Genomic DNA, 15,292 nt, shown 5'->3' with positions numbered 1-15,292 from the left:
GCCTCTGCCTCCCAGGTGCTGGGATTAAAGGCGTGCACCACCACCGCCCGGCCGGGATAGATTTTCATATTTATTTATTCGTAGTAGTCAGCGTTTGATATGTCACCTGGCTGACCTGATGGTGGCCTTCCTGCCTAGCTTCCTTAGTGAAAGGGTTACAGCTATAAGTGTGTGCCACACTGAAAATGGAGGGTTATATTGCTTTAAGTGATAATGATAGATGGCCTTCAACCTTCAGGGACAATAGAGAAGCCTTTACAGTTCCCATAATTAGTAACCACAGTGCCTGTGGCCTCTGCCCCCATTACTATGTGCAAACCAAATCTCCACTATTTTAACATTAAGAGGGGTGTCTTAGTTAGAACTACTATTGGTGAGACAAAACACCATGGCCAGAGCAACTTGGGGAGGAAAGGGTTTATTTGGCTGACACTTCCACATCACTGTTCATCATCAAAGGAACTCATCATCAGGGCAGCAACGCAAACAGGTTAAGAATTTGGAGGCCTCTGGAGCTGATGCAGAGGTCATAGAGGGGTTCTGCTGACTTGTTTGTTCTTCATGGCTTGCTCAGACTGCTTATAGATTCCAGGACTACCAGCCCAAACATGGTACCACCAGTCATGGGCTGGGCCTGCCCCCATCAATCACTAATTAAGAAAATACCCTCCAGCAGAATCTTCTGGAGGCAGTTTCTCAAATGAGATTCCTTCCTTTTAGGTAACTCCTAGTTTGTGTCAGGTTGACATTAAACCAGCCCAGAGGAGTCTGTGTGAGGTGAGCTCCACCACGAGGGAAAAATCCTCAGGAACGGAATTCGTACTATGCTTACGATTAGATAATGCCTGTTCTTCCAAGGTTCTCATGGGCTAGAGAGGCCTTATCCCACCATGGAAACTATGAGAAGTGATGAACTCTCTAGAGGTGGGGCCTATGGCATGTAATTAGTCCTGACGTCACTGCTCTTCACAGGGATTAGTGCAGTTCTAGTAAGGCCCTGGGGTCAGGTTGTTAAGCAGCAGGGATGGCCCTGTGTTTCTCCTTTACTGGGCCATTTCCCTTTCTGCTCTCTGCTATGCTGTGAGACAGTGACAGCCCAGTGTGTTTTCATCAGTGTCCCAGGAAGTGAGGTTATCCAATCTTAGAGTTTTGTATTCTTCCTTTTTTAAACATCTATGTGTGGATGTGTGTGTGTGTGTGTGTGTGTGTGTGTGTGTGTGTGTGCACGCACCATTAAGCATATGTGAAGGTCAGGGGGCAACCTGGAAATCAGTTCTCTCCTTTATGTGGGTCTTGGGGATCAGATTTCTGTGAGGCTTGGTGGCAGACATCCTTAACTGATGAACTGGCTTGCTAGCTCAGAAACTTTCTTTCTTTCTTTCTTTCTTTCTTTCTTTCTTTCTTTCTTTCCTTCATTTTTTTTTTTTTTTTTTTTTTTTTGAGACAGGGTTTCTCTGTGTAGCCCTGGCTGTCCTGGAACTCACTCTGTAGACCAGGCTGGCCTTGAACTCAGAAATCCGCCTGCCTCTTCCTCCCAAGTGCTGGGATTAAAGGCGTGCGCCACCACCGCCCGGCTGAAACTCTTTCTATGTATCTGGCTCAGGTTTTTCGTTGTAACAATAGAAGACAGGCTAACATGAGGCTCAGATGAGTTGTGCTGGTGGGGAGCTTGTCTGCACGTTTGTGGTGGGAAGGAAAATGTGCTACCTGTGAGTCAGATATCATATTGGTGCCACTGTCACTGGGACTTGCAGCTTCCAGAACAGATAGCGGGGGTGGGGTGGGGGAATTCTGTTGTGTTGAAGCTACCCCATTGCAATAATTGTGTGAGAGCCTTAGAATGAACTCTCATGGATTTTAGTATCTGATTTTTAAGTTTGTCCCTATCTATTAGAATATAGGAGAATATATGAGATGTGAGAAACAGATTCGGTCACCAAGGTTAGTGAGATTCTCCTCAGGGACAGCACTAGTAGTTGAGGGCCTGAGGAGAGGAGTCGAAAGGAGGTGGGCAGAGGGGAGGGAGGGATAGAGGGAGGGGCCATGCCTACTATAGCCTGAAGGAAGGTATTGTCAATTGGGACTCACCCATCCATAGTTTCTTGTATGTTTGTTGTGTGTAACAGAAGTGACCCTTGTCAGGCTTAGCAAGGAACATACATCCTGTAGGAAAAACTTCATAATTGTTGAGTGTATGAACCTAATGACTGTGTAAAACTGTGAATCCCATGTCTCTTTTTAAGGTATTTGCAAAGTTCAGAATAAGCCCACCTGCACTCAGGACAAACTACAACTCAACACAGGGTGCTACAATTCTGTATGTCTGTCCTCAATATCTTTTAGCTCCTGGATCTTCTGGGGCAGAGTCTTGGTCCAGAACTGCAGCCTTCTGGCCTTCAGGGCTCGGCCCACAGCAGGCTGGGTGTCCAGCTGCAGATACTGCTCATTATGGTCAAACACGGGCCAGTGGGGTAGACCCTCACTGTTGGGGTTCCTGTGGACACATCCTCCCAGCAGGGAGAGCAAAGGTTACTTTAGGCTCTGCTGAACTTGGATCATATGGACTAAGCAGTTAGGGAATTATGGGAACTTACAGGCAGATGTACTGATGTAGACAAACAAAAAGAACTTATTATATTGTCTTGTTCCCACAAGGCAGGCCCTGGATGTCAATCAACTCCTTAAAGTTTAAGGGAGGGGCATGTTCTCACCCATGTCGTGCAAAGTTGGCCCAGTACTTCATCATCCTCCTGCTCAACAGCTCCTCCTCCTCAGTGAGGTCAACTGCAGACAGAAAGAAATGAAGGGTCCAGACTCCTGCTTCTCTTGCAACTGTTCACTCCACCATCCCAGCAGCCTCAGCCTGGTCCCTTCCCTTCTCCTCCCCTTCCCTCCCCCTCCCCCTTCCCTTCCCTTTCTCTTTCTTCTTCTTCCCTTCCCTCCCCTTCCCTCTCCTTCCCTTTCCCTCATCTTCCCTTCTCCTCCCCTTCCCTCCCCCTCCCCCTTCCCTTCCCTTTCTCTTTCTTCTTCTTCTTCCCTTCCCTCCCCTTCCCTCTCCTTCCCTTTCCCTCATCTTCCCTTCCCCTCCCCTTCCCTTTCCCTCCCTTCCCTCTCCCTCCCCTTCCCCTCTCCTTCCCTCCCTTTCCCTCCCCTCTCTTCCTTCCTCTTCCCTTCCCTTTCCTTCCCCTTCTTCCCCTTCTCTCCCCATCCCCCTTCCCTCCCCTTCCCATCCCCCTTCCCTCCCCTTCCCATCCCCCCTTCCCTCCCCTTCCCTCCACACCCCCTTCCTCCCATCCCTCTTTTCTCCTCATCCCCTTCCCTCCCCATCCCCCTTCTCTTCCCATCCCCCTTTCCCTCCCTTTCCCTCCCTATCCCCACTCCCCTCCCTTCCCCTCCCTTTTCCCATCCCTCTCCATCCCTCCCTCCCTCCCCTCCCCTTCCCTCCCTTCCCCTCCTCTCCTTCATTTCCTTTCCCTTCCATTCATTCCCTTACCTTTCCCTCCCCACCCTGCTCCTCCTCTCCCTTCTCCTTCCTCTCCTATTATCCAGCATCCACTCCCCGCACCTGTACATTCTGTCTCACTCATCCCAGCCTCCATTTTCTACTCCCTCTGGCTCATTCATCCCCCAGAATGTCCTCTTTTTCTTCTGATGAAAGGCAGTTATCTAAGGAATAACCACGCCTTTAGAATGCCCTTCTCATACTGGGGGTCATAGTGCTTGCCTCTAATGTCAGCACTCAGAATGATTGAGACAGGAGAACTCCAATTCATTATGAGTTATAGGGACAAACTTGTCTCAAAAAGTCAAAACAAGCAAAACAGGTAAGTACTGTAAAACAACCCATTACATCACCTTGCCTGATTCCATGGCCCACACAGGTAGCAATAACTGAAGGAAACAGGCAAGAGTAAGAAGGGCCTGAGTGTCTAGTCTCACATCAGCCTTTTGTGATCATAGTACACAAGCCACAATGTCTTTACTCTCTGAACCTCAGTTTCCCCATTTGAGCATGCCTGAGGGGCTTAGATCCTGGGGAATAAGGATCCCTCACCTTGGGTGCCTCCCCAAAATGATCTGAAGATAAAGAGAATCTCATCACCATGGTCAGCTTTCACATGGGGTGGCTTGGAGTCCTTGAAGAAGCTGGGCCGACACTGGAACTCATAGAAGAAGACCGGGGCTTGGGAACCTGGAGGCAAGGACAGGCTGTGAAAGTGGACTCTTGCCTGGGGATGTCCTTTCTCAACCATGATGACAAGATAGCTTGCTGCATCTGGGGCCAAAGCTGGACAGAATCTGAGTAGTTAAATGTGAAGCTCCAGGCTGGAGCAGGAGTCAAGGGAGGGGCTTGGTTAAATCAAGGTCTTGGAAATCTTTGCTATATGGTCTTATGATGTTATTGCTACCCACTTTCTACATCAGTAAAGTTTGGAAGCTTCCTATCTCTTAGACAAGTCCCAAGAATTTACTTAGATGAGAGATGTGGAGTGCCTGCTTTTGGTGGTCCAATATAGAGACATGGGTGGGGGTATGGACACCCCAGAGCTCAACTGGGCACTGCAGTTCTGAGCTGTCCTTAGGTATCAGGCCTCAGTTCCAGATATACTCACGCTGAAATTGTGCTACTTGTAGTGCAGGCATCACAAAGATGAAGTCTTGCATCATCTCCTTAAACTGCACTTGGAGAAACTGAGGGTCCTCAGTGTCCCCAATGTACTCCTCCATCAGCAGGTCACTAACTTCAGGAGGCCACATCTAGCCCAGAGGGGTCAGAGAGAGCCATATTAGATAGGCTCTGGGGACACTCAACCCATAAGCACCATCACAGTTCAGCCTTTGTTCCTGCAGTTCATTGCATGATCAGGATATAAAGGAGCTGCCTGTGTTTGTTATTTACAGTACCCGGGGAAGCCTCACCATCTGGGCTGTCCTCCTCTGCAGGATAGCTTGCACCATCTGTCTGTCCATCTCCCTCTTGGGGTCAATGGTGCTCATGCTCTAAGTGGTAAGAGAAGAGTCTGTGTTGTGGTCAAGATCACAGAGAGGGAGAGGCTAGGCTTCCCAGAGACCAAAGGCCTTGGACCCGGGCCTCACCGAGGGGATGCTCCAGCCATACTCATCATTGTTGACACCGATAATGCTGGGGACAGGGTGAAAGTCAGCAGAGGCCATCAGTTCCTGAGGATGTCTGGGCAGGAAGATACCATCCACTATATCAGGGAAGATATTGAAGGCCTAAAGGAACATTGTTGGGTGGGAGCAGGTCAGGTTCTTGACAACTCTGATGTTAGGCCCTAGTTTCCCATTCCTGATGGTCTCATCCCAGGATTGTCACACATACTCTATGAGGTCTTACAGCTGGTTTACCATGCCCTGGTCTTCAGATCTCTACCTGGGCTCTAGGTTATGAAGGTTGGAATGAAGTCAGTGTCCAGGGGAGTTGAAGGTTACTTAAGGCAGGCTGCCTTATACCCTATTGCCCCTCTATCCTACCATCCAGACCAACCTTGTTAATAGCCATAATCTCTTCCTCACTCTTGCCTCGGAGACAGTTCACCAGGGTCTCGGAGTCCACCTGCCCACATCCAGACAGGTTGGCCACCGTCTATAAAAGCATAAGGCAGGGGATGACTCATCCTTCCAGCCAGGGAAGGGTTTGTTCTAAGATCCCTACTTGGGTTCAGATGTTCCTCAAATGTAGATTATGGCTGGTGTGATATTGTTTTTGTTTCCTTCAGTCACACCTGATGATGAACTTTTGCTTATAATGTTGCAATCCCCTCATACAGATTTATGGGATACATAGCCAGTATGAGACAGAGAGGGGGTAGGTTCTGACCTTTAGCCCTTCAGAAATTCCTGTATAGGAGACAGTTGCCTAGTCACCTCCATAGTCCTTGTACACATTGGTCAGATGGAGAACCAGAATTTCTAAGGGGGAAAGCTGAGGTGACAGGTCAGGATTGGGGTGGTTGAGGGCACTCACTCTATAGACTATGTCAGAAGATGTTGACATGAAGCTCAACATCAGGGCCACTCCACTCTCCATGATGGCACCGTGGAAAAGTCCTTGGGACATGGGGGACACAACATGTGAAGACACACTTATGCCTCCTGCTGACTCGCCAAAAATAGTGACACGGTCAGGGTTGCCACCAAAGTGGGCGATGTTCTGCTGGACCCAGCGTAGGGCAGCCACTTGGTCCAGGAATCCCCAGTTGCCTCTGGCGTGCTCATCTCCTGAGCTGAGAGGTGGCAAGGACAGGAATCACAGGGTTGTCTTTATTCAACTTAGGCCCCGTTGCCAAGTCTAGCTCCAGACTTACCTGAAGAATCCCAGGACACCTAGGCGGTACTGGATAGTGACCACCACTACATTCTCCATGGCTGCTAGCATGGATCCATCATACAATGAAGCCATGCCTATAACCAGTGAGCCTCCATGGATCCACACCATTACCTGAAGAAATCAAGACAAGTGTCATGTGTCTCTCATATAGCCCAGCTGGGCTTCCCTTCAGAGTCAGTACAACTTGAGCAACTGCCCACATAGACAGAGGCTATGAGTGAGGTGTTCAAGTGCGGACATGGACACAGTGTTCTCTGTTTGGAGTCCACTCTAGAATCAAAGCCTGACTTTATTATTCCCAGAAACGTTTGAGAGGAAAATAATAGGGATATTATCTTCATTATGTCACACGAAAATTAATAAAAAAATGTTAGTAAGTCTCATTAATTAAATAAAAAATCATGGCTTAGGTATTTGGTGACTTCAAAGTGCAGCCATTGTGCACTTGATGGATACTCTAGACATCATTTGATATGTATGTTGGATTTCAGGAAGAGACTTCTCATTGGGGTTTACAGCATCTGATATTTCTCTAGAAGAAATGTTCTCTTACCCCCGAATGAGCATGGCTTGACACTTACAGGCAGGTTGGAACCCTTATGGGCATGATCTGGTGTATAGATGTTAAGGTATAGGCAGTCCTCCGACATAGGGATGGGAGGCAAGGTCAGCTTCAACAACTTAAAAGCCTGCATATTCATTGCAGTGATGTCCTGTAGACACCTGGTGATCAACCATGCAAACAGTCAGCCCAGGGACATAGGGTGCCCAGTAACAGACCCTCAGATTAAATATGCTTTCAAATATCCACAGGTACTTCCCTTCCTGATGCCTTGCTTACACACAGACCTTCTCTAAGTTCCTGACCATCAAGGCCAGGCTCTGCAGAAGCCGAGATGGAGCCTAGACTTCCAGTAAAGCCTCAAGGTTATTGAGAGGCTTGAATCCTACACCTTCTGAGGGTGGGGAATAATGACCTTTAGGAATCCTTTTGACAGCTTTTGATTGCAGGTGTTGACAATGGCCATGTCTCCTTTTAGCCAACCAGTTATGCAATAGGACAGCTATGTCACACTGGAGTTTATGAGTAAGTGGAAGTTAGTTTCCTACAGGGTACTGAGAACCTCCCTAATTCCAAGTCCAGACTCTTGGAGTCCTATCTCTTTCATAATCTCTGGTTAAAAGCACATTGTGACATCTTGAATGTCAACCTGATGAGATCTAGAATCATTACAGAAACCAACTTCTAGACTTGTTTGTGAGTGGGTTTCTAGGTTAGGTTACTTGAGATTGAAAGACGCGGCCTAGAAGCAGACAGTACTATTCCATTGGCTGGGGCCCTGAACTGAAGAGGAAGAGATTGTATGTTGAGTATTAGCATCTCTCTCCCTCCCTCCCTCTTCCTCTCCCTCCCCTCAACCTCTCTCTCTGTCTTTCTGCTTCTTTGGGTCAGGCCACAATGTGACAAGCCACCTCAAATTCCTGCTTCCAAGACTTTCACCATGGTGGGAATTACCTTTGAATTATATACCAAAATAAGCTCTCCCTCATTAAATTACTTTTGCCATGAATTTTGTCCCAGCAATAAGAAAAGTACCTGACATATATAAATACTTATTTCTTGTCCAAGGACATCTAGCCCCATAGGGCATGGTGACAGTGGAATGTGAAGTTTGCGTGGAGTTGTTCTCTTCAAGGGTCTTGTTTCTAATGCTGTTAGTTGGGGATCTTACAGGTTCTGAGAGTCAACCCAAACCTCTTCTAGAGACCCTCTTTTGGATGTTAGAGAACACTAGAAAGAGCCTGATCACTGCTAAATCCTGAACTAAGTTGAGGCTGGCAGAGTCCTTATACTCTCTTAATATTATAAAGTTCTTCTGAAAATACTCCCAGGAATCCCCCTGCATGGTGGAAAAGTGCTGTGAGCTTGAGATGAGGAACCTGGCCCAGTTCCTCATCTCAGGAAGATGAGGAAGTCTGGCCCAGAGTTCACAGCGCTCAACCATCCCAGGGACTCAGGAGAACTTACATGGGCGGATGTGAGGTCCCATCTCTCACACCACTCCACGGCTCAGGGTCCTCAGGAGGTGCAAAGCGCAGTGTTCCTACAGGAGGCTTGGCAAAGGGAATTCCCAGGAAGGCGTGGACACCCACATCAAGGCTCTTCATATGGATGAGGCTGCCTAGTATCTGGCCTGTGTGTGTGGTCCTGATGGGACTGGTTGGGTCCTGGCCTGTGGATGAAGAGGTGACATTAGGGTTTGGTCTGCATAATTAGCTCCCACCACAGTAAGGTTTTTCTACCAACTTTCTTGTTACCCTCAGCTCAGTCTTTCCCAAAGAGTAAGGTTGGCAAATGTTAGTTTCAGACTTCTTGTCTGTCACCGGGAGTCTCACCTCATCCCTGTTCATGACTCTGTTGATTTGGATTTGAAACATGAAAGAGGTGCTCTGGAATATTGAGTGCTCAGATTTGGGGATACATCAGGAGAACTCTGTATACTGAAAAACACTGAAGTGAGCCTTGAAATGGGTGGCTATGGTATTTTAACAATATCTCAAAAGCTGTGACACAATGATGACCCTGCAAGATACGCTGGTACAAAAGTAGCACAACAGTTGTTGGAGTAACCAAGCACTATCTGATTGGATTCAAGGTCCACTCCATGAGATGGAACCCATGCCAAAACTGCTTGGGTGGTTTAGAACCTGAAACTACCTAGCTTAAGTACCTAGGGGAAAAACCAAACACTGTTCTTCAGGAATGTAGCAATAAAATGACTCCTAATGACATTCTACTCTCCTCATAGATCAGTGTCTTGCTCAGCCAACATCAGAGAAGCTTCTTCCTGTAGTGTGGGAACAAATAAATAGACCCACAGCTGGACAATGTGCAGTGAGGGAGAGACCTTTGAGTATTCAGTTCTGAATGGCATGTCTCCATCAAATCCTTCCCCTCAGGGTTTAGAAAACTCTACAGGAGAGGAGGTGAAAGATTGTAAAAGACATCAAGGAAACAAGGCCTTCTAGACACAACAGGGCTGGCACACAAAGGAACTCATAGATATGGTGGCAGCATGCACAAGTCAATGAATGCCATAGGTCAACCCAGAAACTATGTCCAGTTGATAAACGCGCACAAAAGAAAAGTCAGTTTTCTCTAATGAAGTATCACTGGGCTTACAAACCACACTATGGCCAGTGAAAAATGAATTCAATAGTATTTTTGGAGTGTTTTTCCCCCTCATAATGCTTTGTGTGTGTGTGTGTCTGTTAACTGTATAGATGTTTTGCTTATAAATTGTAGTTTTCAGTTTTGTGCTTTTATGGGGTTTCTGTGTGTTTGAATACCTGTGTCTCTGTGTCTATATGTGCTGTGTGTTATGTACTTCTTTGGCTCCTTTTTCCTGTTAGTTTTGTCCTATTCAGGTTTGTCGTTGTCATCATCATCATCATCATCATCATCATCATCATCATCATCATATGCCTGGTTGTTTTCTAATGAGATAGAGCAAAAGAGTATGGATTTGGGTGGATAGAGAGGATCTGGGAGGAGTTAGGAGAAGAAAACCATAACCAGAATACATTGCATGAAAAAAGATATATTTTTGGGCTGGAGAGATGGCTCAGCAGTTAAGAAATCTGAAAATTCACATCATGTTTATGTTAGAAGCAAAAAGGTTTCTCTGTAAGAATGTGAAGGCATGCTGAGTGGTAGTGGCTCACATCTTTAATCCCAGAACTGAGGAGGCAGAGGCAGGTGAATCTCTGAGTTCAAGGCCAGCCTGGTCTATAGAATGAATTCCAGGATAGCCAGGGCTACAAAGAGAAACTCTGTCTCAAAAAAAGGAGGATAACGATGTTGGGACTGGAGAGATGGCTTAGTGGTTAAGAGCACTGGCTGTTCTCCCTGAGGACCAGGGTTCAATTCTCAGCAGACACATGGAATCTCAAACCTGCCTGTAACACCAGTTCCAGGGGATCTGACACCCTCACAAAGACATAAATACAGGCAAAGCACCAATGCACATAATATAAAAATAGATAAATCATTAATTAATAAAAGAATATGAAGACAGAGAAGAATATGCATACTATGGGTAGAAAGAAGCCAGGCTCAGAGGAATACCCCAGAACAATGGAAAAGGCACTCTGATGACATCATGGAAATCTTCTATCTTACCAACATCTTCTCCCTCTAACTTCTTATCATAATCAGGGAGGCTTTGAAGGGTTCAGAAAACAGGTCACAGTACACATGGTAAGAGAGCAGCTAGGTAGGCTGTAGCCAGTGTGGTGGTTTGAATAGGAAGGTTCTCCTTAGGCTCATAAGTTTGAATATTTGGTCTCCAGTTGGTGGTGCTGTTTCAGTACATTTGGAAGGTGTGGCTTTGCTGGAGGAAGTCACTAGGTGTGGGGCTTTTGAGGTTTCAAAATCTATGTACTATTTTCAGTATCAGTCTCTTAGAATTTGAGATGTGAGCTCTGAACTCTATCTGTTGCCCTATCTGCTTCTGATTGTCATGCTAACCTTGCCATTCTGGACTTGTGTTTTTCTGGAACCATAAGCCCAAATAAACCCTTTCTTGTATAAGTTGCCTTGGTCGTGTGACAGAAATAAAAAAGTTACGAGTATAGCAAGCAATATCACATGGATGGGGACACTTGAGTCTCTGGTGTCCAGTGCCTATTTCCATGAGCACAGCATGCTGGACTTGCAGTTTTGAGAGACTATCTCTCCTGCTTGTTTTTGAGTTTTCTTGGGCCCTGACACCCTTTTCTATTTTACTGTTCATTCTTTTGCAATAAGAGTGTCCGAATCAGCTTCCTATTGCTATATAAAAAAAGAAACCAAACCAAACCAAACCAAACCAAACCAAACCAAACCAAACCAAACCAAACCAAACCAAACCAAACCAAACCAAACCAAAACAGAACAACCCCATCATGACTGAAGGCAACTTAGAGGAGGAAAGGGTTTATTTCACCTTACAGCTTACAGCCCTGAAGGAAGGCAGGGCAGGAACTCAAGGCAGGAACTGAAGCAGAGACCATGGAGCAGTGGTTCTTAACCAGTGAGTATCCTGCAAATCAGATTCTGTAGGTTGCAATCATAACAGTAGCAAAATTACAATTATGAAGCAGCAACAAGATAATTTTATGGTTGGGGATGATCACAACATGAGGATCATATTCAAGGGTCCCAGCATTAGGAAGGTTGAGAACCACTGCCCTGTAGGAATGCCATCCACTGGTTTATTCTCCATGGTTTGCTTAGCCTGCTTTCTTACATATAGTAAAGAACCACCTGCTCAGGGGAGGCAGTTCTCATAATGAGCCGGACTCTCCCACATTGATCATTAATCAAGAAAATGCTCCCACAGACTTGCCTCCAGGTCAATCTGCTGGGATTGGTTTCTCAGTTTAGATCCCCCTTTCCCAGATATCTCTAGGATTATGTCAGGCTGACAAAAACCAACCGGCACATAGAATACTTACTCTGTGTCTGTTTCAACATTAATTTTTAAACTATCAAATTTGTTTTTTGACGACTCCAGCTAGAAGAAATTTTCCTTGAATTTCAGATGGGACTTAGGACTTCAGAATCATGTCCAATGGAGTTAAGGGACCAAACGGTGTGGGCATATTTTGTACTCTGAGAAGAGGGCTGGGGCAGAATGCTGTGATGTGGGTCTATTTTGTCTCCCAAAGGTTCACATACTGGATGCTTACCCTAGGGTGCTGCTGTTGAGGTAGAGGAGCCTTTAAGAAACAGTGTCTAGTGGAGGTGCCTGAGTCATGGGTGCCCTCATACAGGGACTACTGCTGGAGTTCTGAAGCAGGTTAGGTCTTGCAGTGAGAGTGAGAGAGAGCTGTCAGACAACAGTGACTATGGCCATTGCCAGGGCACATTGTTTCTTTCCCCATGCACATTCTCTCTTACATGTCCCTACTCTGAAATGCCATCGGTGTGTTGTGACATAGAAGACCTCCACATAGCCTCGCTGGAGCGAGCCACGGGGTCTTGGATTTTCAAACTCTCAACTGCAAGCTAAACAACACCACTTCCTTGAGCATTCTGAGGCTTCAGCTAGTTTGGCACAGCGATCCAACCCACTAAGATTTCCACGTGAAAAGGCACACTCCCCTTCCCTGTCACATGCTCCCCACACAGGGCTTCATGAGGAATGAGATCTCTATCCATGAGATTTAACTCCGTTTACCAGCCACGGAGGCCTCATGCTGTGCTTGTTATAGAAATGCTATAATATCCACGACCTTAGACTTGTAAAATTAACTGATCACTTTCAAAGTGAAGCCTTCTACTGAGTAGTATTAGGGATCCTAACTGGTAGTACTGTGAGATGATCTCTGTGTTAGGCAGTGTTAAATTGTGGTGACAGAAGTGGAGGGAATCTGTAATTATTTTGGTTGTAAGGGCCAGAGACTTCATCCATTCTTAGATGAACTCCCGAGCTCTGTATGTAAGTCCCAGGGACCTTGATAGTTCCCGTGGAAGAACCAGGAGCAGATGAGACAGAAGAGGGAGGATCCATCTTTGTGCTCTCCTCAGACTTGTTAAAGATGCTATCTGATATGGGCTCAAACCAAGGGCCACTTAAAAGGGGAGCCATTAGAGGGGCTCTTGCCTGGAGGGCCCTGGAGTGGTATCAAGTCATATGAGGGAAAAGGCCACTGAAGGTAAGGCATGAAGAATAGGCAAGTGGCCTTCCTCCTGGGCAGAGTGGGAATGGGTGGCAAGAATTAGGGCCTTCAGGAGGGGCCCTTGAGGGGATAGAGATGGAGGGACATGCTCAGACATTCTGCTCACTTAACTCCTAATAAGGTAGAAGCTGCTTGGCAGGCACAGAGTGCTCTTCCCTTTTTCCTATAAGCTGAGTCATGCCACAGCCTCAGCCTGGCCAGACAGTTGATATAAAAGGCATCCTGTGACCTCTCAGCACCAATTTCAGCTGCAGGACTGCGTTCCTTCATTCCCCAAGAGTAAATATTCTTTTTCGAGTACCTCCGAGAAAGCCATACTAACGCTCTGACCAGGGAAATGATATACCAGAATCAAATGGCCACGGAGGGTATGGTCATGTTTAGTACCTGCATATAGCCCCAGTTATAGGGAATGTCCTGAGCCGCTATCTCGAGACTGCTTGCTGTCTGGTCTTGTTAATCTGCCATTCCTCAAAACCCCCTCCTTTTCAGCACCATCCTTGAAGGCAGGCATTCTTAGGTAGCCACTATGCTCTTAGTTTCAGACGGCCCGCCTTGACACTTGTGGGGCATCATACAAGTGAGTAATGAACTCCACCATTTCAACCCTTCCTTGTCCATTTCCTTCCTTACTCTCCCTTAGTCTCTGCACAGTTCGACAGCTCTGACATGGTTCCCTGTCACTCCCATGAGAGCCTCACCCTGGACCTGGAGGAGAAGCAGGAGCCCACAGGCCGCGGTGGTTAGCTGAGCATGAATTTGTTCCAGTCCCATGGTTGGTCCACAGGCGTGTGTCTGAACTTCTGTGGTGCTGGTCAGGCTTTACCAGAAGGCACCCGAGGACTAGAGCTGGAGTTTGGACCCTGGAGAGTGTGGGCAGGGCTCTGGGTGGGGCCTGGTAGGGTAGGTACTGCAGGGGAATGACTCTGAGCAGACTGGGCTTTTGAAAGCTAAAATCAGCAGACAGGAACTATGGACACCTCCCCACTTCCTGTGTTTCTTTTGGCCTCCTCTGAAGGTACTATGTGGTATCTGCAGCCCCTTAAATACAGGGACCTGCAGCTGAAATCCGCAGCCACTAAGTGTATGGGCATGACAGTCACAGGTCCAAAGAAGGTGTCATGGATGAGAAGACAGCAGAAATCTGAAGCTGGAGAAGGCGTAGAGCTTCTCTGAAGAGACACACCCTCAGTGACCCACATTAGAGAATGACCACACCTATTGTGGGGAAAAGAGAACTGGGAGTGTGAATACATGAAGCTATGACTGTTCCCTTAATCCTGAAATCTCCTCCTTTGTTTCTGGACTCATGATTTACTTGTTTCCCCTGCCCTGGTTCCTTAATCCCAGCAGTTATGGTGTGAAAATCTGCATGGATTCTTCCTTGGTTTCAGGGATATTTTTGTATGTGTGTATGGACACACACACACCACACACACACACACACACACACACACACACACACACACACACAGAGAGAGAGAGAGAGAGAGAGAGAGAGAGAGAGAGAGAGAGAGAATTAAAAAAAGGAGTCTAGGGAGAGCAGAAATGTTGACTAACACAATTAGTCCCAGAGGAGGCAGGTGGATCCTGAGTTTGGTTACATCATGGTCACACATCATAGTAAACAGTGATAACCATAAAACAACAATAACACAAATAAAATAAAAGCCCAGGTGAATATCTGCAATTGGATATCAGTGCACGCCCGCCTCTAGTAATTCTTCTAGTTAGGCCCTACCTCCTAAAGGACCCAGCCTTTAAAATCTTCCCCTAGCTATGGACCAAGCACTCAAAAGAAACTTATTCTAAGTACAACCATTTTGTGTTCAGACTATGTCATCATAGGGGAAAAACTAAATTCAAGGTCCCAGGCCCTAGGGAGAGCTGGGGACTTCCCTATAGCTGAATAGCTTCTGTTGTAAACAGTTGTCTAAGTACAGATGTCTCAACGACAACGTCTCCATCTTGCTGGCAGGGTGAAACAAGTTCATGTTCCCAGGCTTCGGAATGACTCTCATCTTTGTCTGTTTATCACTCTGAGCTCTGGACCTAATATCTAGGAAAATGAACTAAGGACCTTGAAGCCAAGTGCCCTGGATACCACCCAGTCTCCAACAGGTTTAACCCATAACGTCAAAACACAATTGGATAACACTAACCCTCCCTCCTTGCTTTGTGTTCCCATCTTATAAAAATGTGGCACAATCTCCC

General features: G+C 46.7%; 1 protein-coding gene across 1 annotated transcript; it reads right to left on the bottom strand.

Annotated features, from left to right (window-relative positions):
• Positions 1-402: 402 nt before the first annotated feature.
• Positions 403-13,936, bottom strand: LOC117722906 (pyrethroid hydrolase Ces2e-like). Its single transcript, XM_034522179.2, has 12 exons — positions 13,780-13,936; positions 8,382-8,586; positions 6,934-7,075; positions 6,330-6,463; positions 5,990-6,248; positions 5,510-5,608; positions 5,098-5,238; positions 4,921-5,001; positions 4,614-4,758; positions 4,055-4,192; positions 2,712-2,784; positions 403-2,494 (listed from the first exon to the last, which is right to left on the bottom strand). Exons 1-12 carry the CDS (start codon positions 13,850-13,852, stop codon positions 2,308-2,310), a joined length of 1,677 nt encoding a protein of 558 aa, XP_034378070.1. The 5' UTR covers positions 13,853-13,936; the 3' UTR covers positions 403-2,307.
• Between the last annotated feature and the right edge of the window lie 1,356 nt (positions 13,937-15,292).

Source organism: Arvicanthis niloticus, chromosome 18 (assembly GCF_011762505.2).
Source record: "Arvicanthis niloticus isolate mArvNil1 chromosome 18, mArvNil1.pat.X, whole genome shotgun sequence".
Classification (NCBI taxonomy): Eukaryota; Metazoa; Chordata; class Mammalia; order Rodentia; family Muridae; genus Arvicanthis; species Arvicanthis niloticus.
This window is presented reverse-complemented; position numbering and strand designations above follow the sequence as displayed.